General features: G+C 43.5%; 1 protein-coding gene across 1 annotated transcript in view; it reads right to left on the bottom strand.

Annotated features, from left to right (window-relative positions):
* Window positions 1-2,874: 2,874 nt before the first annotated feature.
* Window positions 2,875-26,819, bottom strand: part of LOC125460826 (CD9 antigen-like) — a 28,363-nt gene continuing 4,418 nt past the window's right edge. The window contains exons 2-8 of the mRNA XM_048548859.2: window positions 26,135-26,237; window positions 20,056-20,153; window positions 13,503-13,577; window positions 11,530-11,628; window positions 9,955-10,020; window positions 7,557-7,640; window positions 2,875-7,472 (exon numbers count right to left, since the gene is read on the bottom strand). Of these exons, the coding sequence (XP_048404816.1) occupies window positions 7,407-7,472; window positions 7,557-7,640; window positions 9,955-10,020; window positions 11,530-11,628; window positions 13,503-13,577; window positions 20,056-20,153; window positions 26,135-26,237 (591 nt within the window). The 3' untranslated portion in view covers window positions 2,875-7,406. The remainder of the gene's footprint in view (window positions 7,473-7,556; window positions 7,641-9,954; window positions 10,021-11,529; window positions 11,629-13,502; window positions 13,578-20,055; window positions 20,154-26,134; window positions 26,238-26,819) is intronic.

Genomic DNA, 26,819 nt, shown 5'->3' with positions numbered 1-26,819 from the left:
CCCAAACCTCCACAATCTCAACACCTCAGGTGACCTCCCACCCACAGGCTTTAACCTCATCACTCCCCAACCCCACACCGCCCGCTTCTATCTCCTTCCCAAAATCCACAAACCCACATGCCCTGGTTGACCCATTGTCTCCACCTATCTGGACTCTATTTTCTCCCCCTGGGTCCACGAACTCCCAACCTACGTCCATGACACCACCCACACCCTCCACCTCCTTCAGAACTTCCATCTCCCTGGTCCCTAACACCTCATCTTTAACATGGACATCCACTCCCAATACACCTGCATTCCCCACGCTGATGGCCTAAAGGCCCTCTGCTTCTTCCTGTCCCGCAGGCCCATCCAGTCCCCCTCCACCGACACCCTCATCTGCTTACCCGAACTCATCCTCACCCTCAACAACTTCTCTTTTAATTCCTCCCAATTCCTACAGACAAAGGGGGTGGTCATGGGTACCCGCATGGGCCCAAGTTATGCCTACCTCTTTGTAGGTTACATGGAACAATACCTCTTCCAAAGCTACACTGGCCCTAAACCCCACCTCTTCCTCCGTTACATTGATGACTGTATCGGCGCTGCCTCGTGCCCCCAGGAGGAGCTCGAACCATTCATCCACTTCACCAACACCTTCCACCCCAACCTTAAGTTCACCTGAACTATCTCTAATACCTCTCTCTCCTTCCTCCACCTCTCTGTTTTCATCTCTGGCAACCACCTGGAAATTGATATTCATTTCAAGCCCACCGACTCCCAAAGCTACCTAGAATACACCTCCTCCCACCCACCTTCCTGCAAAATGCCATCCCCTATTCCCAATTCCTTAGCCTCCACCACATCTGCTCCAGGGATGAGGGCATTCCACTCCCATACATCTCAGATGTCCTCGTTTTTCAAAGACTGCAAGCTCCCCCCCACCTCAGTGGACGAGAACGCCTCGACCATGTCTCCTGCAACTCATCCCTCACGCCCCCACTCCATGATAACAACCAAAATAGAATCCCCCTTGTCTTCACATACCATCCCACCAACCACCAGATCCAATGCATCATTGTCTGACACTTCTGCCATCTGCAATCTGACCCCACCACCAAAGACATTTTTCCCTCCCCACCTTGTCCGCGGGTTTTTATTTGCTTTCTGGAAGGACCACTCTCTCCGTGACTCCCTTGTCTGCTCCACACTCCCCTCGAGCCCCACCACACCCGTCACTTGACCCTGCAACTGCAGGCAATGCTAAACCTGCCCCTACACCTCCCCGTCACCCCCATCCCAGGCCCCAAGAAGTCTTTCCACATCAATCAAATGTTCACCTGCACATCTGCCAATGTGGTATACTGTATCCACTGTACCCGGTGTGGCCTCCTCTACATCGGGGAAACCAAGCGGAGGCTTGAGGACCGCTTTGCAGAACACCTACGCTCGGTTCGCACTAAACAACTGCACCTCCCAGTTGCGAACCATTTCAACTCCCCCTCCCATTCCTCAGATGACATCTCCATTCTGGGCCTCCTGCAGTGCCATAACGATGCGACCTGAAGGTTGCAGGAAGAGCAACTCATATTCCGCTTGGGAACCCTGCAGCCCAATGGTATCAATGTGGATTTCACAAGCTTCAAAATCTCCCCTCCCCCAACCGCATCCCAAAACCAGCCCAGCTTGTCCCCCTTCTCCCTAACTGTTCTTCCTCTCACCTATCCCCTCCTCCCACCTCAAGCCCCACCCCCATCTCCAACCTCATCCCACCCCCTTGACCTGTCCATCCTCCTTGGGCTGACTTATCCCCTCCCTACCTACACTCACCTTTACTGATTCCATCCCCGCTGTTTAACCTGTCTCCTCTCCACCTATCTTCTCCTCTATCCATCTTCTATCCACCTCCCCCTCTCTCCCTATTTATTTTAGAACCCTCTTCCCCTCCCCCATTTCTGTAGAAGGGTCTAGGCCTGAAACATCAGCTTTCCTGCTCGGCCTGCTGTGTTCTTCCAGCTCTACACCTTGTTACCCCATCCCTGCTGCCTGTTCCCACCTTGAGTATCCTACTTCTGGCCCCAACTTTTACACAAGCTGCCCTCTAGACCTCTTGGCTCCAGTTACTGGGTCCTGATGTACCCCTAAATCCTGCACCCTCTTTCCCAGGCCCTAGCTTCCTGTTTGTTCATCACCCTCCAGTAAATCAGTGAGGGGAAAACCTTGCATTTCTGTGGCACCTTTCACTATTTGTATAGAAACCCTACAGTGTGGAAGCAGGCCATTCAGCCCATCGAGTCCATGCTGACCCCTGAAGACCATCTCACCCCACTTCTGTAACCCTGCATTTCTCATGGCCAATCCACCTAGTCTGCACATCTTTGGACTGTGCGAGGAAACCAGAGCACCCAGAGGAAACCCACGGAGACACAGGGAGAATGTGCAAACTCCTCACAAACTGTCACCCAAGGATGGGATTGAACCCAGATCCCTGGCGCTGTGAGGCAGCAGTGCTAACCACTAAGCCACCGTGCCATCTGGAAGTGTTGATCAACCACTTCAGTGGTTGATCAGCACTTCCAGCAGTGTAGCCACTGTTATAACACAAGAAATATTGTAATCTCTCCACCAGAGGCTCATTGCCACCAGGCTGAGTTCATCCTTAAAACAATTCATGTTTACATCCCTGGAGTGCTGAGAATGCAGAACTTCCTATCACAGGAAGAGGTCAAAGTAAATTGCATCAACACTTTTAAGGGTAAGTTAGAACAACACATGAGGGAGGAAGGAAAAGAAGGATAGGGTGATCGGCTGAAATGAAGTGGAGGTGGAAATAAATTCATGTGGAGTATCAAACTCCAGCTCAGACCAGCTGGGAGGATGTTAAATACCCTGTAATTAATAAAACACAAAGCAATACCTTTATTATATTTGTCAGCTTTTACAATTGTTTACAGATTAGCACTTTCAATAATGTTAATGTGTGGAAAGTCATAACAAATAAAGCTGGACTATATCACCAGTGTCAAAGTGCAGTATTATAATTGACCTTAATCCAGAGGTGAGTTCAAAGCTGTTACTACGTTAAACTTATTCTATTTTGTAATTGCTGAAGGTGATTTTCCCATGGAATTATAGAGTGCTATTCCTAAAAACACAAATCATGTTCAGTAATATGAACATTTGAACTATTGGGATAAGTTTTATCGGACCAGCTCTTTCAGAATGTAACTTCATTGCTGGTATTGGAGAATCAGTCAGGTTTTACTGCAGAACTGAAAGCCTTCCACCAAGCCCACAGGTCTCACTTGGACATCCAGGGATATCTGCTTACAGTAGCCATGATTTTGATACAAAACTGGGAGGAAAGGCAAGCAGTAAGGATGACATAATCTGCCTACAATCGGATGTTTGATAGATTAACAGAATGACAGGCAAAGTGGCAGATAGAACCAACACAAAGAATGCTGGAGAAACTCAGCAGGTCCTGCAGCATCTGTCGAAAGGGAAACAGCATTAACATTTTGAGTCCAGTATGACTCAAGCTATCCTAGATCTGGTCCTGTATAGTGAGACAGGATTAATTAATGGTGTCATAGATAGGGATCCTCTTGGACAGAGCGATCACAGTACGGTGGCTTTTAAAATATAGACAGAGGGGGAGATGGTAAAATCCAATAGCAATATCAATGCTTAAATAAAGAAGGTTACAGTGGGATGAGGGAGGAGTTGGCTTAGATAGACTGTGAGCAAAGACTTCAAGGCAGGACAATTGAGGAACAATGGAAGGCTTTCAAAGTGATTTTTCACAGTACCCAACAGAAATATATACCAGTGAAAAGGAAGGGCTGTAGGAAAGTGATAATCAGCCGTGGATAACTAAAGGAAATAAGGGAGGGCATCAAATTGAAAGCTAATGCATAAAAAGTGGTAAAGATTGGTAGGACACTAGAGGATATACAAATCTTCAAAGGTCAACAGGAAGCCACAAAGAAAAGCCATAAAGAAAGGTAAGATAGATTGTGAGAGTAAACTAGCTCAGAACATAAAAACACATAACAAAATCTTCAAAAAAACATAAAATGAAAAAGATGGCAAAGCCCTTCAGAGGATGAAAAGGGGATTTAATAATGGGAAATGAGGAAATGGATGAGGCGTGGAACAGCTATTTTGTGTTGGAATTCACAGTGGAAGACACAAATACCATGCCAATAATTGATTACAAAGAAGCATTGACAAGTGAAGACCTAGAAATGATCATTATCACTAAACAGGTAGTGTTGGGCAAGCTAATGGGGCTAAAGGTAGACAGGTCACCTAGTCATGATGGAATGTATCCTAGGGTGCTCAAAGACATGGCTGGGGAAAATAACACTCCTCATAACTTACCAAAATTGGCTGGATTCTGGGGCTGTTCAGGCAGATTGGAAAACAGCAAATGTTACAACACTGTTTAAAAAATTATAGAGAAAGGGTGGGTAACTACAGGTCTGTTAGTTTAACTTCTGTAGTGGAGAAAATGCTTGAATCAGTCATCAAGGAAGAAGGCATCTGGATAGAAATTGTCCCATTGAGTAGGTGCAGCATGGGTTCATGAGAGGCAGGTCATGTTTAACTAATTTTCTGGAATTCTTTGAGGACATTACAACCGCGGTGAACAGCGGGGAGCAGGTGAATGTAGTGTATCTGGATTCCTAGAAAATGATCGCTAAGGTGCCGTACAAAAGGCTGCCATAAATAAAAAAGGCACGTGGCATTATGGGTTAATGTATTAGCATAGATCGAAGATTGGTTAACAAACGGAAAGCAAAGAGTGCGGTTGATGATCAGTGACTAGTAGTGTGCCTCAAGGATCAGTATTGGGACTGCAACTGTTTACAATTTACATAGATGATTTAGAGTTGGCAACCAAGTGTAGTGTGTCAAAGTTCACAGATAACACTAAAGTCAGTGGTCGACCAAAGTGTGAAGGGACACTGAAAATCTGCAGATAGGTAGATTAAGTGCACAGGTAAGAGTCTGGCAGATGAAATACAATGTTGGTAAATGTAAGGTATTCCATTTTGGTAGGAATAACAGCAAAATGGACTGTTATTTAAATGGTGAAAAATTACAGCTTGCTGCAATTTCAGATGCAGCAGGTCACTAAGAAGGCAAATGGAATATTGTCCTTCATTGCAAGAGGGATGGAGTTAGGAGGTTATGTTACAGCTGTATTGGGTGCGGGTGAGGCCACACGTGGAATACTTTGTACAGTTTTGGGCTCTTTACTTGAGAAAGGATGTACTGGCACACAAGGAGGTGCAGAGGAGGTTCACTAGATTAATTCTGAAGTTGAGACTTGAGCATAGACTATACTCCATGCAATTGAGAAGAATGAGGGGTATCGTAGACACATACAAAATTATGAATGGTATAGATAAGATTGAAGTAGGGAGATTGTTTCCACTGGAGGGAAGAACTAGAAACAGGAGGCATAGCCTCAAAATAAGGGGGTGCAGATTTAGGGCTGAGATGAGGCAGAATTTCTTCACCCAAAGGGTTGTGAATCTATGGAAGTCCCTGGCAGTGAAGCAGTTGAGGCTACCCCGTTGAATGTTTTTAAGGCAAAGGTAGATAGACTTTTGAACAGTAAAGGAATTAATTGTTTGGTGAGTGGTTGGGTAAGTGGAACTGAGTCCATGAAAAGATCAGCCACAATCTTATTGAATGGTGGAGAAGGCTCAAGGGGCCAGATGACCTACTCCTGCTCCTATTTCTTATGACTCTTCTGCCAAACTGAGTCATACCAAACTCAAAAACATTAAGTGTCTCTGCAAATGCTAGCAGACCTGTTGAGTTTCTCCAGTATGCTGTGTGGTTGTTTCAGATTTCCAGCATTTTTGATACAGAGCAGTGTGAGATGATGTACTCTGTTGAAGGGATATGCAATTGAGACTTAATGACACAGTTCCACAGAAAGTACAGGGACAGACAGAACTGGGATGTTATGTGCTTAAATCTTTAAAGGTGGGAGGCCATAATGATAGTGCAGTTATCAAAAACTATGGGATTGGGGCTCATAAACAGTGAGTACAAGGAAATTATGTTGAACCTTCATAAAGTGAGGGGCTAAAGTTGGAGTACAATGTATAGTTTCTGGTCATCACACAATAAGAAAATTGTGAGGGCTCTTGCCAGGCACAGACGAAATATACCAGAATGGCTCGAGGGATGAAGATGTCCAGTAACAAGATTAGGTTGGGGAAGTTGGAGTTGTTGAACTTAGAGTAAAGGAAATGAAGTGGAGTATTAATAGCATTTTACCAAATAATGACATATTCAGCCAAGGTCAATGAGCAAAATCTATCACCGTGACAGTACAAAGACTGGGAGATGGACACCATTCTAAAGTTTTGGGCAAAATGATGCAGACGGAATATAAGAACAAACTTTTTACAATGTTTGTACAATTTACAAATACAACTGTCAACATCTTTGAACAGATGGTTAAAAAAAATTGGCTCGATATTTGATGGAAGTAAAGTTACAGGGCTACCGGGACCAAATGGGGGAGTGGGACTGTGAGGATTTTGTCTTTTCTTTATTCATTCACAGTATGAGGGCATCACTGGTTTGCTCTGACAAGGGCTGACATGGTCTTGATGGGCTGAGCGAGCTAATGAAAGACTTTGATAATGAGACCTTGGTGCCCACTCAAGTCATTCCAAAGTAAGAGATGGATAATGTAACAGAGGTTGAAGTAATTGGTTTCACTGTTGCTCTGAGGAAGGGTCACCGGGCCCGAAAAGTTAACTCTGTTTTCTCCTTCACAGATGCTGCCAGGCCTGCTGAGCATCTCCAACAACTTTATTTGTGTATAACAAAGGCAAGCTGTTGTCTGTCACCCTTCCCCAAATGGGCAGACTCAGTCATCGGGTGGCATTCACTACCCACACACACACACACCAACAAAACAAGCGCAAAGTATTTGAGCTGGCATATTTCTGGAAGGGCCAGAAGGTGAGCTATTCACTGCAGTTCAGTAAAATTGGACAAAGGGGATTTCCTCCCAGTGATGGAAGGGAAACTGAGCCAAGGTTAGATCTTTACTGGTTCCAGTTTAGCCTCAAGCAAATTGGCTGCTGAAAAGGGATTAGTCAAAGATGGACCCATTTGTATCTTAAATTCCAACAACCTCCAGCCCAACGCCTGTAACTTAACTCGGAACATCGGCAGAAGAGACACAACAGATAAAGTTACAGAACGAAAGTGCCCTCAAATTGTGTCGAGTCATGAAAATACATTTTAACCAAAAATAAACACATTTTGTAAACAGTAAATGGAGATTAATGACTGGGACTTATTTTGTTGCAACAATAGTATTTGCCTTATAAAGAGGAAACATGTATAGTTTCAGAGTGGCACTTTGATGTCCAATGTTCAGATTGTTAAATTATATCAGCTGATTGCTTGATGGATCGATACAACAGAATGGTAAATATTATCCCAAAAACCTGAAAGACAATAAACAGGCATCAACAACAGGCAGGAGAACTGAACCAAAGGCCTGAATCAAAGTGCCGCAGAATAGCTCTTACTGTAATGAGGGCGATGCCAAAGGCGATAGCTGCAAAAATGTGAAGTTTGGAGTTGATGATATATTCAATGCTTTCTAGGCAGTCCTGAATCAAAACATCAAAAGTAAGAGTTAGCTCTTGCATTGTTCCCGAATTTCATCACTTTGATAGATCAATTGGGAGTAGGGCCTATTCCCAGCTCTCAGGTGGACTGTTACACATTTCCATCAAGCAGCAGATGAGGATTCTGGCCTTCGAATGCTGTATTAGCCATTAACAGGTCGCTGAAATACAATGGGAGCAGAGTGGTGAAGCCCATTCCCAACAACAGCTAATGACCTGCGTTTAAGGGCGGCACAGTGGCTCAGTGGTTAGCACTGCAGCCTCACAGCACCAGGGACCCGGGTTTCATTCCAGCCTCGGGCGACTGTCCGAGTGCAGTTTGCACATTCTCCCCGTGTCTGCGTGGGTTTCCTCCAGATGCTCCAGTTTCCATCCACAGATGTGCAAGCTAGGTGGATTGGCCATGTTAAATTACCCACAGTGTTCGGGGCTATGTAGCCTAGGTGGGTTATAGGGGGATGGGTCTGGGTGAGACGCTTCAAGGGGCAGTGTGGGCTTTTTGGGCCAAAAGGCCTGTTTCCACACTGTAGGGAATCTAATCTACATTAAGAATGTGTTTTTTATGCAGAGAACTGAGAGCATGGGCTCCTGGGCTGTAAAGGAAGTAGGATGATACAGTAAGAGAATATTGTCCTTTCATCCCCACAGTTGACCCAGACTGAGATGATGAAATGACTGAACTTTTCATCACTGTGTTTTTCATGACTGAAGTATTTCTCAAGGGTTGTCCCTGTTGTAGGCAGTGTGGCAGCCAGTTACCGCCACCAGCACGTGTGACCAGGTAATCTGTTTTGTGTTAAATGATGAGGGATAAACATTGGGCAAGACTTGAGGGAGAACTCCCCTTCTCCATTCCACAATTATGCAGAAAGAGTTCTTCTACATCAATGTGACAGGGGAGATGAAGCATTGATTCACTATCTTGGCCAAAAGGTGCCAACAACATTGCAGCACTCCCTCAATACTGCAGTGACCCCGTTAGCATAGATTTTTGCATCAAACCCAGAGGGGAGTTATTGCTGATGCCCTGGCCAATAATCATCCCTCATCAACACAACCAAAAATAGCTGATGTGCTTATTATCTCATTTCAGTTCACGAGAACGGCTGTTCATAAATTGAGTGCTCTGTTTCCCACTGGACAGCAGTGATTTTAGTTCAAACAGTACTTTATTAGCTGAAAAATCCATTGGGATGTCTTAGGTCACAAAAGGTGCTTTAAGAATGCAAATCTTTTTCTGATGCGATATCGGATAATCTCAGTGCTACATTGGGCTCTTCCTAATTAGACATGGTCACGTCACACAAATTGCCCTGAATAATGCCTGTAAATCTGCTTTCACATCCTTAAAGACATTCACAAATGCGGACTCAAATCTATCGAGCGCAATTATCAGGCAGCTTTATGATTCCACTTAGACCTGCCATTGTTGTTTAATGAAGCAATAAATATTTAGGGCTTCCAGCTGAGGGCTGGACACCATACTCACATGTAAACCAGTGAACATTTCATAACTATTAACACTATTTACACTGATATGGGCCAGCAGGACTCCATGCAATCTGATATCATCTGACATTACTGACGTTACAGTCTGTTTTCTACCACCACCCCACCCTGACCAAAAGGCTTTCATCTCCATTACTGCTTTCAGGAATTGAGAGACCTATTCCGTCCTTGGGAACAATCAAACTGACAGTCTGGGGTGTCAGCTTTTCACAACAGCTGGTACCTAGGCTGTGATGCTAATAATGATTTGAAGTCAACGGCAGTGAAAACTGGTCAAACAAGGACTGACTCAAAAGATAAATCATCAGGACCTGAACATTTCTGTTCAGTAAAGAACAATGCTGATTACAAATGATATGCGGAGATGGGAAAGAAATTGCTACCCTTACTTTAACTGGCCAACGTGTGACTCCAGACCCATAGTAATTCTGGTTGTCTCTTAACTGCCCTCAGAAATGTCCTCCTACAGGTCTCCAACTCTCTTTCTTTCTTTCTTTCTTTCAGACACTATTTAAAAACATTTCCTGACTAAGCTTCTCACCACCTGTCCTATGAACATCCTTCCATGACTTAGTGCCGTGTTTTGTTTTATAATGCTCCTGTGAAGATTCCATTATATTAAAGGCACTATATAAATATAAGCTGTTGTGTTGTTACTTTGTTCCCTTTAATTTTCAGTCCACCCTTCACTACACATTAACCAAAGGTGTTAGCAAGGTATATGCTTCCAGGGTTATTACAATATACATCAATTTCAGTCAAGACTCTATTCAGGATTAAATCATACCTTATATTTGGAAGAATCACATCCTCTTATTTGGTCTGATGTAGATTTGTAACCACAGCAGTCCAACTAAAGGCCAAACACATTGTTATTAGTTAGCACAGAATATTTATATCAAACAAAGAAAATTCCACGTAAACCCTTGACAAAGTGAACTTCACATTGGCGTTGATGTTTCAATTTGTAGTCCCAATGTCAATGGGAGTTACTCCAGCTCAGCATGCAAGGTTATTGAGTCAGAAAACTCTGTTAACCTGCCATGAACCAATAGGCACCTGATATAGTGACAACAAGATAGACTTCGCAGTTGGAGCTGCTATCAGGAACCAACAGATCGCCAGTGAGAATTCTTAGAGAACTGTCTAGGTTGTGGAATATACTAAATAAGTAACATTTTGCAAATTGCAAAACATCCTCCCCACTTCTTGATCTACTCTCCATTCTGATGTCAACATTATGATCTATTCATTTTTCATTCCTGGGTACTGCTGTCATTTGCAAGAACAGAAGCCATTGTTAATCCTCTTAGTTATACCAGAACCACGGTGGCGAGACTTCTTATATAACTGGAACACTTTGAAAATTTGTAGCGCAATCTTCTAAGGAAGGATATGTTGGCACTGGAGTTTACAGGAGGTGTACCAGGTGGATTCCAGGTATGGACAGACTGTCTTATGAGGAGTGGGTGAGTAGTTTGAGCTTGTACTCATTTGAGTTTCAAGGAATGAGAGATGACCTTGTTGAACCATGCAGGATTCTTAGGGGGCTTGATAGAGTAGATATGGAGAAGTTATTTGCCTCCATGGGATGAGTCTAGGACCAGACAACGGAATTTCAGAGTAAGGGATTGCCTATTTAAAACTGAGAAGAGGAGGAATGCCTTCACTCAGAGGGTTGCAAATCTGTTGAAATCCTTAATACAGACGGCTGCAGAGAATGTGTCATTAAGTATATTTAAGGCTGAGATAGACAGTTATTTAATTAGTGACAGAATCAAGGGACATGGGGAAGAGGCGGAAACACTGAGTTGAGGATTATCAGATTAGCCACAATCTCAATGAACGATGGACCAACTCAACGGGCAAAATGGCCTGCTTCTGCTTGTGCTTCTACATCTAATGGGCTTATAACTGTATAGTTTGCCACACCTCTTCAGAAGGCAGTAAATGGTGAAACCCATTGATGGAAGTCTGGATCAAGACAAAAGACAAAATTCTAGAATCATTTACTGAAGAAGAAGAGCATTCAGTTCACCTCCTGTGTGTTGGCTCTTTTGAGGGTAATTTAAAGAGGGTTATTAAGATATGGGACACACGAGTTGAAATGGTGCTGAAGTTACATAGGAACTTTCAAAAGGGTGTACAGTAAGTGCCCTGTTATCCAGCACTTAAGAGGAATGGGGCAGAGCATCGCATAAGAAATACTCGCTGGGTTCCGGAAATTCTGACAGTATTTTCTCAGGGTCATCAACGAGTCACAACCGTAATGGTACCTGTGGAGGGGAAAGAGGGGATGAAGAACAGTGTTGCTCGTGCGCCCCCATGCAGTCAGATGTAGATTTGAGAAAAGTCTACCTACAGTTTTGTGCAGAACGTTGATCATGCATTTAAAATCTAAATCATCTTGACTGCCCAGATCGATGGTCCCAGCGTAAGTGTCCTGCAACTGCTTAACGACCTGGAAAGGAAACAGGGAAGACAATTTCAGTTACCTCATGCACTGACTTCACTTTGGGCTGGATGTTCTGAGAAACAATAACCATACGCAGATTACTGCTTCATTCCTCACTTTTTTTACATTATGAGAAAGCACCACATTTCTGAAAGGAGATCCCACAGGATTCCTTCAGCAAAGTGGAACCAAACTTCAAACCTGAGAGGTCCCTCACGGTGCAGGATAGTGAACAGAAGCTAAACCATGCCTCCTTTTCCTCAAAAGCAGTCAGTTTCCATGTTCTGTGTTTAAAGGTTCAGTATCACAGACAGCCAATTGGACAGCAGCTGTATAAAAGAAAGCTGAATAAAATAATTCTGAGGTTAAGGTGCCTGAAGGTTAGGATGCCAGGTGGGTAAGGTACCAGCTTGGGAGGAAAAGTGCCAGGTAAATAGGGTGTCTAGTGGTTAAGGTGCCAGGGCATAAGGTTAGCACTGCTGCCCCATAGTGCCAGGGACCTAGGTTTGAATCCACCCTCGGGCGACTGTCTGTGTGGAGTTTACACATCCTCCCCGTTTCTGCGGGGGTTTCCTCCGGGTGCTCTGGTTTCCTCCCACAATCCAAAGATGTGCGGAATAGGTGGATTGGCCATGCTAAATTACCCATAGTGCCCAGGGATGTTGGTTAGGTGGGTTAGGCATGGGAAATACAGGGGTAGGGGAACGGGTCTGGGTGGGATGCTCTTCAGATGGGCTGTGTGGACTTGCTGGGCCAAATGACCAGTTTCCACTCTGCAGGGACTCTATGACTCTCTAGGTGAGAAGGAGAGTTTAGAGCAGATTGGAGCAGGCAGCAGATATTGGGACAGGTGATGCCCGGTTCAGAAGGGAGCAGTAGTTATTGGTCCTGGGGTAGCAAGAGGAATGTTGTATTCCGATGGGGCAGGGGTATTATCTCCAGTGGCACGGTCCCGGAGTGTGGGGAGGGAGCAGTAATGGATCCTGGGGATTGTGACTCATCCAGATGCAGGGGGAGATGATATTGGAGCCTATGGCGATGGGGATGGAGTTACTTCCTGGGATGGGGGAGGAGTTGGGTGACTAGCAATGTTCTGGAGTGTGTTTGGATCTTGGAAAAGCATAGTTGGGAGGAAAGGAATGTGAGGTAACTGGGAGGGGAGTGTTGAAAATCAGTTGAAATAGCTCTTCCACAGTTATAGTGGATTTTCAATAGGCTTAAATCTTTCCCAGTAACAACTTACTTAACTAAGCCAAGTATTAATAATAGTTTTAAAAACCAATTGCAGATCATATATAATAAAACTGAAAGGCCGGCAGCCAAGGCCTAACCTCCAGGCCAATCTTTATCCCTCAGCCAACGCCACTAAAAGAAAATTATCCGCACGTTTATCTAAATTCCATGAGTTTAGGAATTGGAGATCAAGCATGGGACCTAGTTAACGAAAGACACAGTTGCCCATTCAAGGCAAAGGGAAGTGGGATACATATGACACCCAGCATCAGAGGAATGGAGGTTTTGTGAGGGCTCTGGGACTGGAGGATATAACAGAGATGGAGCAGAATGAGGCCAATCGGCTGATGGATTGGGAATTTTAAATTTGAGGTGTTGGGATAATTGAGACCCGACATCAACAAAATAGAGAATAATAGGTGAGAAACTTTTACAAGTAGTTGGGAAATCTCATCACCGAACCATAAGTTAACCTAAGATACCCTTTGTAAGTGTATTTCACATTTCAATAAGTAATTGTGTTACCTTTAGTTTGAATTATTAACAGCGATATATCAATCAAGCGGTAACATTTCATTTTTTTTTTAAACAGACACTGACAGGCGAGAATTCGTGAACTACATTTTTGGTTACAAAAATAAACTTACCTCATCTTTCTGTGCGAATGCCCAGATTGCAACTGTCATTTCAACCAGGAATAAAATCACAATAAGTACAAGATGCTGAAAGGAAAAGAGAATGGTGAGTGAGGTACAGGAACACAGACTGACATAAGAAACTGCCTAATTTCACCTCTTTAATTGTAATTAAGACACAGGTCCTGAAACTCTGAGGTTGCAATGTGAGAACAAAGGGAATCCATTCAACCTCTGAAGCCAGCTGTCATTCAATAGGATCATGACTTAACTCAATCTACTTATGTTTGCCTGTAACCCTAAATCTCTTTATCCAAAAAAAGCCTGCCTACTTCAGTTCAAGACTTTTCAATCAGCTCCCTGCAGCAATTTTTTCATCAGGGGAAGTTGTTCCAAATTTTCAGTTAGTTTTGTGTGGAAATGTACTCCCTGATATTGTCTGAATAGCAATGCTCCAAGACTATGGTCCCCTAATTGAACATATGAGAAAATGTGGCGTCGGTGAGCCCACAGCCCAGAGGCCCATGGCTAAAACTTATGGGGATACAAGTTCAATTCCCATCACAGAAGCCAGTGGAATTGATTCTGCATCCAATAATACCTGGAATTGAAAATTAATCCCAGCAATGCAACCACCGGGTGCCGGCTGACTGTCATTATTAAAAAACTAATACCTTATAGTGAAGGAAACAGGCCACCTTTATACCTCTCTGATGAAGGGTCTAGGCCCGAAACGTCAGCTTTTGTGCTCCTGAGATGCTGCTGGGCCTGCTGTGTTCATCCAGCCTCACAGTTTATTATCTTGGATTCTCCAGCATCTGCAGTTCCCATTATCACCTTTATACCAGTCTGCTTTACACGTAACTCTAGACCCCCAGCAATGTAACTGACTTTTGACATAGGAACCATTTTGCCCCCTCTCCCTGTTATGCCATTCACCAAGATCATGGTTGATCTGATTTCTTTGTGTTTCCCCCTGCCACATCCCCAAACACCTTGTTTATCAAGAAGTTGTCTACCTCTGCCTTAAAAGTATGCAACGGTTCACTTGCACAGCTATTCAGACCAGTATAACTGAACCTCTAAAGTGGCCAAGTAAACCATTCAGTTCAAAGGTAAACAGGGCAAGCAGTACGTACTGACCAACGTCACGTGAAAAAATAATAAAAACAAGTAAATAAATTGATCCTTTTGATATTCAATCACACTAAATACTTCAACTCAAACAGTTTAATCATTAAACAAAAAAAGTGGATGCTGGAAATTTGGAGAAACTCAGTAGGTCTGTCAGCATCTGTAAACAGAAAACAGAGTTAATGTTTCAGATTCAGTGACCCTTCTTCAGAACTGTTTGCAGACAGAAGGGAGTATATATGCTGTCAACGGGGTGGGAGGAAGAGAAGGAGTGAACAATAGGTGGAGATAGAACTCAGATAGTGAGAAGAACAGTTGAGCAGGCAAAAGGATGGATAATGGTGAGCCAGGGAGAAAGAACAGCTGCTATTCGGACCATTAGTGGGTGAACGTGGGTTGGCTGTGATGAAAGTCTCCTCTACATTGGGAAGACAAAATGTAGACAGGGTGACTGCTTTGCAGAACATCCATGTCTGTCTACAAAAACAGCTCTGAGCTTCCAGTTGCCTGCCACTTCACTGCGCCATCATGTTTCCTGGCCCACAGCTCTATCTCGGGCTTGCTGCAGTGCTCCAGTGAATCTCAGCTCACATGGGAAGAGCAGCTTGTCATTTTCCATTTTGATGTTCTGCAGCCTTCAGACTCAATACTGAGTTCAATATTTTTAGGGCCTGAGCACCTCCTTTCATGCCCTTATCCCGCACACACGCACACAACCCATTTTTTCAACCCACTAATAGACTGTCATTAGCAGCTTTTCTTTCTCCCCACCTCACTATTATCCATTGCTTTGCCCAACTGTTGTCCTCTCTCTCTTTCTGGGCTCCAGCAGCAGCCCTGTATAGACAGCACAAACAGTCAGGAGGTTCAGGTACCATCAATCAGGAGGTTGCAAAGATGGTGATCAGGGGTCTCGGTAGTCATTTCCAGGATCTGCCTATCAAAGTCAGTCAGACTACTGGGTCACACTACTGATCATTCAGGAGGGTAAAAGGGTGACCCCCTAGAGGCAGCCTGGGGATCACTGCCATAAGATAGCAGGGTAGTCAAGGCGGTGGGGTCGGAGAACATTTGTGGAGGGTGGGGATAAGGTTGGTGATGGTGGGGGATATTCAGGTGTAGGAGGACAGATGGCATAACAGGATCAGAGGGCATGGCAGGGTATAGGGAGAGAGGTTGTTTGCAGTAACCACCACCGTGCCCTCCACAGGGGCAAGAGTAAAGCAGCAGGATGGGCATCATTAAGTGGTAATACCAGGTTTCAGGGAGCAGGAAGAATAGTTTGAGGAAAATTTCAATGTAATGGTTCTCCTGCATGGGCAGCTGGTTTGGAATGTGCTGTCAGGGTAGTTCAAGGTCATAGAGAACATGGGAGAGGGACCGCATCTGGTGAACAGGTGGGGCCCGGTGCTGACAGTGTCTACCATGAGCTGCATTCACTGCCATCACTTTCCATCCTCTCGAAATTTCGGGAAAATGACTGGTACAGTGCCCAAGTTGTGAGAAGTGTCAGTCTGATGGCCAAAAGTGTATAGCAAACATTCACTGAATGCTACAATGTTGGAGCATTAAATACATGACAGCGCCATTTGCAAAGCCCAGCTACGTTGAATTTTGCAATCTTTTCATTACTCATTTGCTGTGCAATGCAGCGTGAAGGTCCTCAGGGATTAGATGCTGCTCAAAGATGATTTTCAACATGCCATTTATGCTTGCATCTTACATTTTACGGAGTTGCCAAAGACTACATTAGCAATGACAATGCAAAAGGCTGATGGTGGATGAAGAGAACCCTTGCAACTTCCAAGGATCCTGTGCAAGCCTCAAAGCATTGTTTCAATGTTTGTCATATAAGTGTATCAATGGTCTGTGCTTAATGCTTGAATGTTTGATGTGAGTCTATGATTAGAAAAGTGTTGGGGTGATGTCTTGATGACATTGGGTGGTCACTCAGCCAGTGTGGCACCTTCACCAAGTTGCTGAGCCTGAATGTGGATGGATGTTGGAGACCTGTTATTCGGGTCCAGTGTGTCTCACTGTGTGATGAAGTGGTCCTCATTTGCTGGGTGTACCACTGATGACTGTCCTGAGGTCTAAGAAACTCCGTTGCTCCTTCCATTCCCAAGTTAAAGCCATTATGCTGATAAATGCAAGTCATGGTGGAGCAGATGAAAGGTTGCTGAAGATCTGGTTCCATTGTTTGAACTGGTCTTGTGAGGGGTATGTGGATAGTCCAGTCCAGTCTGACCAGTTGATACTGCAACATCCTGGTATGTTATGGTGTGCACGACTGGAGCAAGCAACAAAGAGATGTTCTGGACGACGAGGTACTGGTGAACGGAATCAATCTTCCTAGGACACTGAGAAAGAGGAAGCTCTCCTCGTAGACTAGAGCTCAGCTACATCGAGCGAGTGCTACCAGGCAGACAGGGGGCCTGATTCACACCCGGTACCAACAAATGTGTGTGTGAGGCAGCAGACAGTGCTGGTTTGTGAATTATTATTCAGTCATGTTGCCAAAATCTGACTTGGATTGTGGGCAAAATTGCAGCCTGTCTTGGTTTTGTATCTGTTCCCTTTTGCCTTCGGTCAATAAACATTCACGCTTAGAATTGTCCAATTGCTTACTGTAGGTGATGTTCCTCTGCTAGGCAATGACAAGATGCATTGGGAACTGAGGATAGCAGAGCAGTGATTCAGAGGGTGATCAGGCAGGATGTAGCTACTATGTGGTTAAGCCTTCACTTGAGTAAGAGAACAAGCTTGTGCATGCAAGGGAGTGCCAGCCATGCCAGCTCTGCGCCACAAGTAGCTTGGCTCTGGGGCTGATCTGCCAGGTTGTTGCCAGTGAAGGGCAAAGCCAGATTGCTGATGCCTTGCCCAAGCACTTAGCAATGGGACGGGCAAAACAGAAACAGGCCTTTTGCTGGATATCCACTGAGTGGCAGGTTGATCTGGTAAGGATGCGTGGTAAGACGGAGCCAGAATCAGACATGGGAGATGGCAGAGGGGCATGAAAGAAAATTAATGCAGCATTGTTAAAATAGGGTGAGGAAACTCATGATGAACATTGGGATCCTTAGCTTACTGTAGATTTGTAACTGAGTGAGAATGTCTACGTTAACGATATGATGATGTAACTGACATCTATGCCACTCGTACTCAGTAAAGAGAGATCAAAATAATTGCACGAGATTGCTGTGATACTGAGATCAGTGTTATACATCACTGTGTGTAAATAAAAACTCTTTTTATTGGAACTCTCTGCATGGGGCAATTATAAGGCAGAGACAGAGAGGACTCAGAGTGGGGCCAGCCTAGTCTAAGGGAACAGCCTTTTGATGGTACAGAACTGAACCTGGATTCCCAAAATCAAAAGTAGGCTAGATCCCATAAGGCCAGTTATGGGAAGGATATTATTAAGCTGGAGAGGGTTTAAAAACAGAACTATCAGTATGTTGCCAGGTATGGAAAGTTTGCATTATAAAGAAAGGCTGGATAAGCTGGAATGTTTTTCATTGGACCGTAGAAGATTGAGAGGTGACTTGATAGAGGTTTATAAAATCACGAGGGGTATTGATAGGGTTAATAGCAGGATGCGGAGATTTCAAGGCTAGTGGACACATTTTTGAGGTGAGAAAGAAGAGAGATTTTAAAAAGATATGAGGGGGAAATTTTTTTACAAAGTGTGTGGTTCGTATGTGGAATGAACTTTCTGAAGAAATGTAGATGTGCCCACAGTAACAACATTTAAAAGACACTTAGAAAAGTACGTGAATAGGAAAAGTTTAAAGGCATCTGGGACAGGAGCAGGCAGGTGGGATTAGCTTAGTTTGGCATTATGTTCAGCATGGACTGGATGGGCCGAAGGGTCTGTTTCTGTGCAGTGTGACTCTATGACTGACCAGCTCAGGATTGCACGGAGAGAAAGTAAAACATGGTTAGCAGATCGAACCAGATCAATATCATTTTAAGTGATTTGACATCATTTAAAACAGATTTGAATGGCCTGACATCATTTAACAGCTTGACACAATTTTACATAAATTGATGCAGTTTAATATTGTGTAACATAAATCGGCAGAGCTGCAAAAGAGAGTTTGTTAAACTCTGGCAAAATCCAACAAATCTGAGGGGTTAACAGAGTTTGGCAGCTCCTCTTCACTTCCCAGAGTGAGAGATTGTGTGGTTTTGCAATTGTGGTTACTCAGTGTAGAATACCATGAACCATACAGGTGTAAATAGTTTAACATTTTGCCAGACTTCAGAAGGTGTCCCCAACTTGAGCAAGACAACTCTATAATCCCTCCCAAAGGTCCAGGTAGGTCCCTCCTCATTTACTACCTCCATTGGCCAGACATCGACGGCAGAGTAAAAACTACTTTTAATCACAACCCATGATGATCTGTAATGGTGGTAAGATTCTGTTGTGTGAGCAGGTTCTAAAATTTTTTTTAAACAGGTCACACTTCTGTGATATGCTTCTATAAATGTCTTATGCAGTCAACATAGACAGCTGGGCAGGAAGTGATATTCATTACTCTGCAGTACCACACACCCAGTGAACTAAGAACAAAAGTTACAAATGATAGTTTCATAGAATAATGTAACATTTATAGCTCAGATTCGCACCATTTGGCCCAACTTTAAGAAGAGGGTGATAGAATTTTTTGCAGCACGTCAAGAGGTCTGTCAGTTGATCCTGCTGACACTGGTCATCAGAGGTTCAGCCATTCACTTTTAGCACTTGGCCTGTAGCCCTGTATGCTATGACATTTCAAGTGTTCATCTAAAAGTTTTTAAATATCTTGAAGATTCCCACCTCTACCACCTCTACAGGCAGTGAGGTTCAGATAAGCAAAACCCTGAGTGAAAAAACATTCCTCAAATCCCTTCTCAACCTCCTGCTCCTTTCCTTAAGGCTGAGCTCTTTGGTTATTCATCCCTCTAAGGGGGTAATGTTTCTCCCTACATACGTCTCAATCCGATCCCCTCCTCAGTTCTCTTTGCTCCAAGGAACCCTAACCCAGCCTATCCAATCTGTCTTCATAGCTGAGTCATCTCACCCAAGGTAACATCCTGGGGAAACTCTTCTGCGCTTTCTCAAATGAAATCACATCCCTCCTTTGTTGTGGCAACTGATACTCCACTGTGGCCTATCAAATATCATGTACAGTTCTACCAAAATCTCCTTGCACTTGTATCCAATGATGAAAGAAAATTAATAAGGCAAGTATTTCATATGCCTTCTACTGTTCAGGTGAGGTTTAAAAAACAGCAAAAGAAGATTTAAAAAATTAAGGGCCACAAAAACATACAAAATGACATAACAAAACCAAATCAAAACAATTTTACAATCATACTTGAGAGAAAGGGCAAGGACGTGTACTTAAAATCTACACACACTTTAAGTATGACTCAACATACTTACAATCCAGAGCAGACACTTCGATTCCTTAGATACAGCAAAGTATCCTGTGAAACCAGAAACCAGCAGCAAGCCTCCCGCTGCCCACATGACATAAATACCTGGAGAGAAAATGGAAACTGTGATTGTAAAATTGTAAGATACAATGTCGCTTTTTTCACTGTGTTTGATTATTACCCCCAATCCCTTACCTCCCCTATCTCCTTCAGCCCCTCATTATCTTCCAAGGACCACACCTATTGTTCAAGTTTCAGCTCATATCATGTCACTAGAACAGCTCCAGAACGCATCTTCTAACTTAAGTCTTGTTCCTCCTACATTGGTCCATAGTGTAGGAAAAATAAATTATAATTCTTTGCTCTGCCTCCAGTTACCCAGTTTGGGACTGCCTTTGTACCATTCAGCCATCAGTGAAGACGGTGTACGTCCAACTATGTTCCATCTTCTGTACTCTCAGCTCCTGGGCGTTAAAGCACTTATCTTGACTCAGCTGTAAGTTCTCCTGTGGGTATTGCAACATGGTAGTGGTGTAGTGGTAGTGTCACTGGACTTCTAGTTCAGAACCCCAGACTAAAGTTTGGGGGATGTAGGATTGTATTCTACCATGGCAAATAGTGACATTTGAATCCACGTTAAAAGTTGGCCTAATGACAACAGTGTAACCTTTGACAACTGTTGTAAAATCTGTTTCAATAAAGGCCTTTGATGAAAGAAATCTGTCATTCTTACTTGGTCTGGCCTAAATGTCACTCTGAATCCACAGCAATGTGGTTGTCTCTTAACTGCCTTCTGAAATTGCTCAGAAAGCTACTCAGTTCAAGGGCATTAGGGATGAGTCATAAATGCTTCCATCATCAGTGATGCCCACATTCCTTGAACAAATAGAAACAAACATCTGATGATGTGGCCTGGGTTCCAAGTCCCACTGATATCTCCCATATCAGGGTCTGGCTCACCTTTCACTGCATCACAATTGTGAACCATTCCCCTCTCCCCATCCCACCATCCTGCACAGCAGATTTACGGCACAGAACTAAACCATTTGATAGCATACCCCCCCCACTCACCCCACCAACAAATTACTGTATACCAGGGTTCAAGTTGTATGGGGACCTCCTCCCCACCCGCTCTTCATCACAGCTCAGTATGTAAAAAATAAACAGAAAAGTAAGAGAAAGGAATAACAGAATGGAAACAAGCCAGTAATAGAAGGTAAAATAAACTAAAGAAAGGAAGCAGGGTGGAAAGGTGTGAATGAAGAAAAACAGCTAGAACAGAGCAAGGGAGAGTGGAGGGTTTGAAGGAAGGAATGGGAGAGGAAGGGACAAATATAAAAAGAAAGGATGGGAAGACAGTGATGTAGTGATAATGTCACTGCATTAGTAATTTACAGGCCCAGGCTAATGCTCAGGACTCATGGATTCAAATCCCACCATGGCAGCTGGCGAAGTTTGAAACCAATTAATATGTGCCAAATGTCTGTGACAATGACCATGAAACTACCATCAACTGTTGTAAAACCCATCTGGTTCACGAATGCCCTTTAGGGAAAGAAATCTGCCATTCAGACCTGGTCTGGCCTGCATAGGACTCCAGACCAAAAGCAATGACGTGAATTCTTAACTCTGAAATGGCTTTAGCCAGCCTCTTTGGTCAATAGTAGTTAGGGATAGACAACAACTGCTGGCCTTACCAAGAGTGCCAGCATTCCATGAAAGAATAAAAGAAAGGAAAGTGATAAGGAGGAAAGGAGGAAGGGCAACATGGTGGCTCAGTGATTAGCACCTCTGCCTCACGGTGCCAGGGACCCGGGTTCAATTCCACCCTTGGGTGGCTGTTTGTGTGGTGTTCGCCCATTCTCCCCATGTCTGCGTGGGTTTCCTCCCATAGTCCAAAGATGTGCAGGCTAGGTGGTTTGGCCATGCTAAATTGCCTGTCATGTTCAAGGATGTGTAGATTAGGTGGGTTATAGGGGATGGGTCCGAGGGTTGGTGTAGGGATTCTATGGAAGATGAGAAGAAGCAAGATGGAAGAATATAAGGTGGGCAAGAGAAGGAGAAAGTCTGTTTGCACAGAGTAGAATTAATGCTCAATATCTAATAAATGCACACTAATCAATAGTAGCCTTGAAGCAAGTCAGAAGAGTATTTTCAATTTGATTTTGATTTCATTTATTATTGTCACATGTACCAGTGTACAGTGAAAAGTTTTGTTTTGCATGTAGGAAAGGCAGATTGAACCATAGAGGGGTAATAGAACAGAGTGAAGAATACAGTGTTATAGCTGCAGTGAAGGTGCACGAAGAACGAGATAACATTAAATTTTAAATTTGACAGGTCCATTCAGAAGTCTAATAACAATGGGGAAGAAGCTATTCTTGAATCTATTGGTATGTGTGTTTAAGCTTTGCTTGGTGGAAGAGGTTGGAGAAGATTATAACCAGGGCAGGATGGATCTTTGATTATGTTGGCTGCTTTTCCTTTTCAATGAAGGATTACTGCATCCAAGCTCCAACAGGGCAAGGGGAGTTTGCTCCTAACAGATTACTTGAAGCTTCAAGAACTTTCACATGGTTCTTTGACAACAAATGCCTAATGACGAGCTGCAGATTTTTCATAAGAATTCTGAACTAGTTCAGTCTCTACTTTATGCGTATCTGTCATCATTGTCAGTAAACAACAGTGCAAGTTGTTCCCAAGGATTGTGCAAAGTATTCAGACTTTCCATCATTACAGCGTCTCACAGAATGGTGGAGGGGCAAGCAGGGAAGGCATTGGGGATAGGTAACAATAAGAAAAGACCATTCAACCCCTCAGGCTTGTTCCACCATTCTATCTGACAATAGCTAACTTGTAGATCAGATCTACTTGCTCGCCTTTGCTTCATATTCCTCCTTAAATTAAACTCAGCAAAAATCTCTCAGACTGAGAATCACAATTTCCTATCGACCGTGACATCCACAGATTTTGCGGAAGACAGTTTCAAATTCTCACTCCCTACAGTGGAGCAAAGTGCTTCCTGACATCAATCGTAAGTGTTTTAAGGTTGTGCCAGTCTCCCACATCCCTGCAGCCCTCCACCCAGCCCCCAGACCAGCCCACTCCCTGAGCGACTGGTTTTCCTTCATCTCCCCTACTGAATCATTCAATCATTTTAAACACCTCAGCTCAATTACCCTTCAACCCCTTAAACGCCAATGATTTTGTTGGCAAACTGTCCTTATAACTTAACGCTTTTATCCCCATCATCTTTCAGGTGATGGTGATGCATTCACTTCAATGTCAACATAGAGCAGATTTCATTGCAACCCAGAGCTCAGCAATTGAAGGAGGGCCAGTGTTAGAACTTGCAGCTCATTGGATGCTCCCTTTTGTTTAAAAGCAATTGTTAATCCATTTCTGACAGGGGGAAGAGGATGTGACCTCCATTCTGGTTGCTCACTTGTCTCTTGCTTGGCCAGTACCAACCATACCTGGTTTGGGGACAACTCCCACAAGTCTGAACCCTGTCATTTTCTCAAAAGAAAATATTATAGGTGCTGGGAATCTGAAACAAAACACAGAGAACACTGGAGACACTCAGCAGGTCTTGTAGCATCTGTGGTGAGATAAACAGAGTTAATGTTTCAACTGATACCACTCCAGAAATGTTAACTCAGCTCCTCTCTCTGCGGATGCTGCCAGACCCATTCAGTCTGTCCAGCATTTTCTGTGATGGTTTCTGTATCAGCTTCTGTTCATTTCCCACTACATTACTGTCGTTTTTGCATCCACAGCACATGCACAAGACCACAAAGGGCAGTCACAACAATATCACATACAGATAGATATGATGGAGGGTCTTCTCTATGTTGTATCCCACAAACAACATCTAAAGTAGGTCTCACACCAGAGTTTCTTGAGTATGGCCTGCCTTGTCAATTAGATCATGGCTGATCCACCTTTTAGATTCTTTTACACTTGATTTCACGACCCTTCTCCAACAACAGTCTACAAACCTTGCTGCTGAAATTTTCAACTTTGGCTCATTGTAAAAAATTAAGCGGATTCTTTCAACCTGACCGTTACATCGGGAAATAAGCCAGTAAAATGTGTCATTCTTTAAGTCCAAAACAAGGAAGAGCTGCAACCAAAACTCTGACTAAGCCTCATTTACCTATTAACTCCAGGGATTGCTGGCTTCCATTTGTGTCTCATTCAGCTGTGCCTCAAATATAAAATCCACATCCCTATTTTCAAGTCCCTCTGTGGACTTACCCCTCTCTAAATATGTGATCACCTTCAACTTGACACCGCTCTCAGATATCTGTGCTGCTTTGGTCATGGTCTGTTGAATATCCCTGAATTGCATCATATTTGACCTCAAAATGAGTTTCCAGCCATATCTGGCCACCATCAACAATATCGCCTACTTCCGTGTTAATGTAGAAACTAGGAGCAGGAGTAGGCCAATCAGCCCTTTGACCCTATATTGCCCTATTTTCAGATTAGGGCCAAACTCTATCTGAATGCCATATTCCTGCTTTCACTCCAAGTCCCTTGACGCCTTTAACATTTAAACATGAATCATTCACAGCTTGATTGTAATAGCCCTGATTCTGATCTGCCTCAGTTCATTTGCTACTGTAATTCTCATTTGTGCACTTTTTAAAAAGTGTGTGTATACTTGTGCTGCCATTTATTGCTAATCCCAAATTGACAAGAGGGCAGTTGAGAGTCAACCACATTGTTGTGGGTCTGCAGTCACATCAAGGCCAGACTAGGTAATGACAGTGGATTTCCTCCCCTAAAAACATTAGTGAACTAGATTAGTTTATTCTTCAACAACTGTTAATAGTTTAACAATTATCATTAGACTGTTAACACTTGATTTTATTTAACTTAGTTTCTACCATTGGCAGGATTTGAACCTAGGTCTCCAGAACATTACCCGAGTACCTCGTCTACGGATAACACCACAAGATCATTGCCTTCACCCAAAGCATTTGTCATCTCTGGACTTCACATTTCAAATGCATTCCAGGCTGACCGCCCACTTCCAAAACAAAAAGGTTGTAAAGATGAACTCAGCAATTACAGACCAGTCAGTTTAACTTCAGTGGTGAGAAAACCTCTGGAAACAATTATTCAGGATAGGATTAATAGTCACATGGAAAAATATGGGTTAATTCTGTATTAGAGACAGCATGGATTTGTTTAAGTAAGTTATGTTTCATTAACTTGCTGGAGTTTTTTTAACGGCTGACAAGGTTTTGATGACGGAAATACTGTTGATGTGATGTATTTGAAAATGCATTTGAAATTGTGCCACAGTTATCAGCAAGGTTACAGCTCATGGAACAATAGGAACAGGAGCAACATAGGCAGAAAACTGGCTGTGTGACAGGAAATGGAGAGTATTGGTTAATGGATGTATTTTGAACTGGAGGAGGGTGTGCATTAGAGATCCCCAATGGGACTCTCATTTTTCTGAATATACCATTTCCAAGTTTGCAGACAAAACAGAACGTGACAGCATTGAAAATGGTGAGGACAGCGTAGAAATTCAAAGGGCTATTGACAAGTTGAAGAAGTGGTCACACAGCGGGCAGTCAGGTTGTCGCAGGTTCAACTGAGGAACGTAAGAAGGTATTCGATGATTATTTAAATAGGAGCAATGTACGGGATTACAGGAAGAAGGCAGGAGACTGGCACCAAGTCAAAATGCTTACATTCAGTGCAGAAACACTGAGCTGCTAGCCTTCATCTGCACCATTGACAATTCTGAGGCTGTAAATCTAAATCCATCCAGAACTCTGCTCTTCACATCCTAACTTGTGGCAAGACCTCTTCATAGATCACCCTAGACCAAAATGTGGTTACAGGGATGGGAAGGGGTAAAGACATCTGGCCATGCTTAATAGTGAGGCTTTGTTGGGCTGAGAGCTGAACTAATAGGCGATAGTTAAATGGAACTAGGTGGGAGTTAGATTGCAACGGGCAGATTTTTGGATGCAAACAGTGAGGGAAGAAAGACAGCAGGGGCATGTTTACAGTGAGAAGCAGCGAGTTTAAAATTCAATTGGATCTCATCAAACACTTACCAATAATGAATTTCTCCCCATTCATGCCAACTTCATAAAGACTTTTTGTCCTTTCATCAAAGCGAAACCAAAATGCCAGCAGCAAAATGATGAGTCCCAGCAACTAGCAAGCGACAATGAGAGGGTGATCTTAACATTGTTAATCATGAAGATTTTATAGGCAACATTGTCTATTATCGATATGTTTATTATATTTGAACTGTGCAGCTCATTACTGACTTTAGGGAAAAAAATCTGACTTCCTTACCTGATTGAGCCCACATGACACTCTAGATCCACAGCAATGTGTTAATTCTTAACAACCCTGAGAAACAGCCAGCCCACCTCTCAGTTGTCTGCAAGGTGACCACAGGCTTCAAGAATGTGGCTAACCATCAGCTTCTCAAGGGCAATTAAGGATGGGTAGGACCTCATGTTCTATGCATGGGAGGAAGTAATGCAACTAATCTAACAATCCAGCAGTCCAGGTTAATGTTCTGGGTATGTGAATTCAAAGCTCATCATAGCTGGAGGTGAAATTTGAACTCGATTAAAAGACAATGTAACTACTGTTGATTGTTGTGTAAAGCCATCTGGTTCACTCATGCAATTTAGGGAAGGGAATCTATTGACCATACCTGATTCTGGCCTACACGTAACTCCAGACTCATTGCAACATGATTAACTTTGAGAGGGTCTAATTCAC

Source organism: Stegostoma tigrinum, chromosome 18 (assembly GCF_030684315.1).
Source record: "Stegostoma tigrinum isolate sSteTig4 chromosome 18, sSteTig4.hap1, whole genome shotgun sequence".
NCBI lineage: Eukaryota > Metazoa > Chordata > Chondrichthyes > Orectolobiformes > Stegostomatidae > Stegostoma > Stegostoma tigrinum.
Note: the sequence above shows the minus strand (reverse complement) of the source record. Positions and strands in the feature narration are given on the sequence as shown.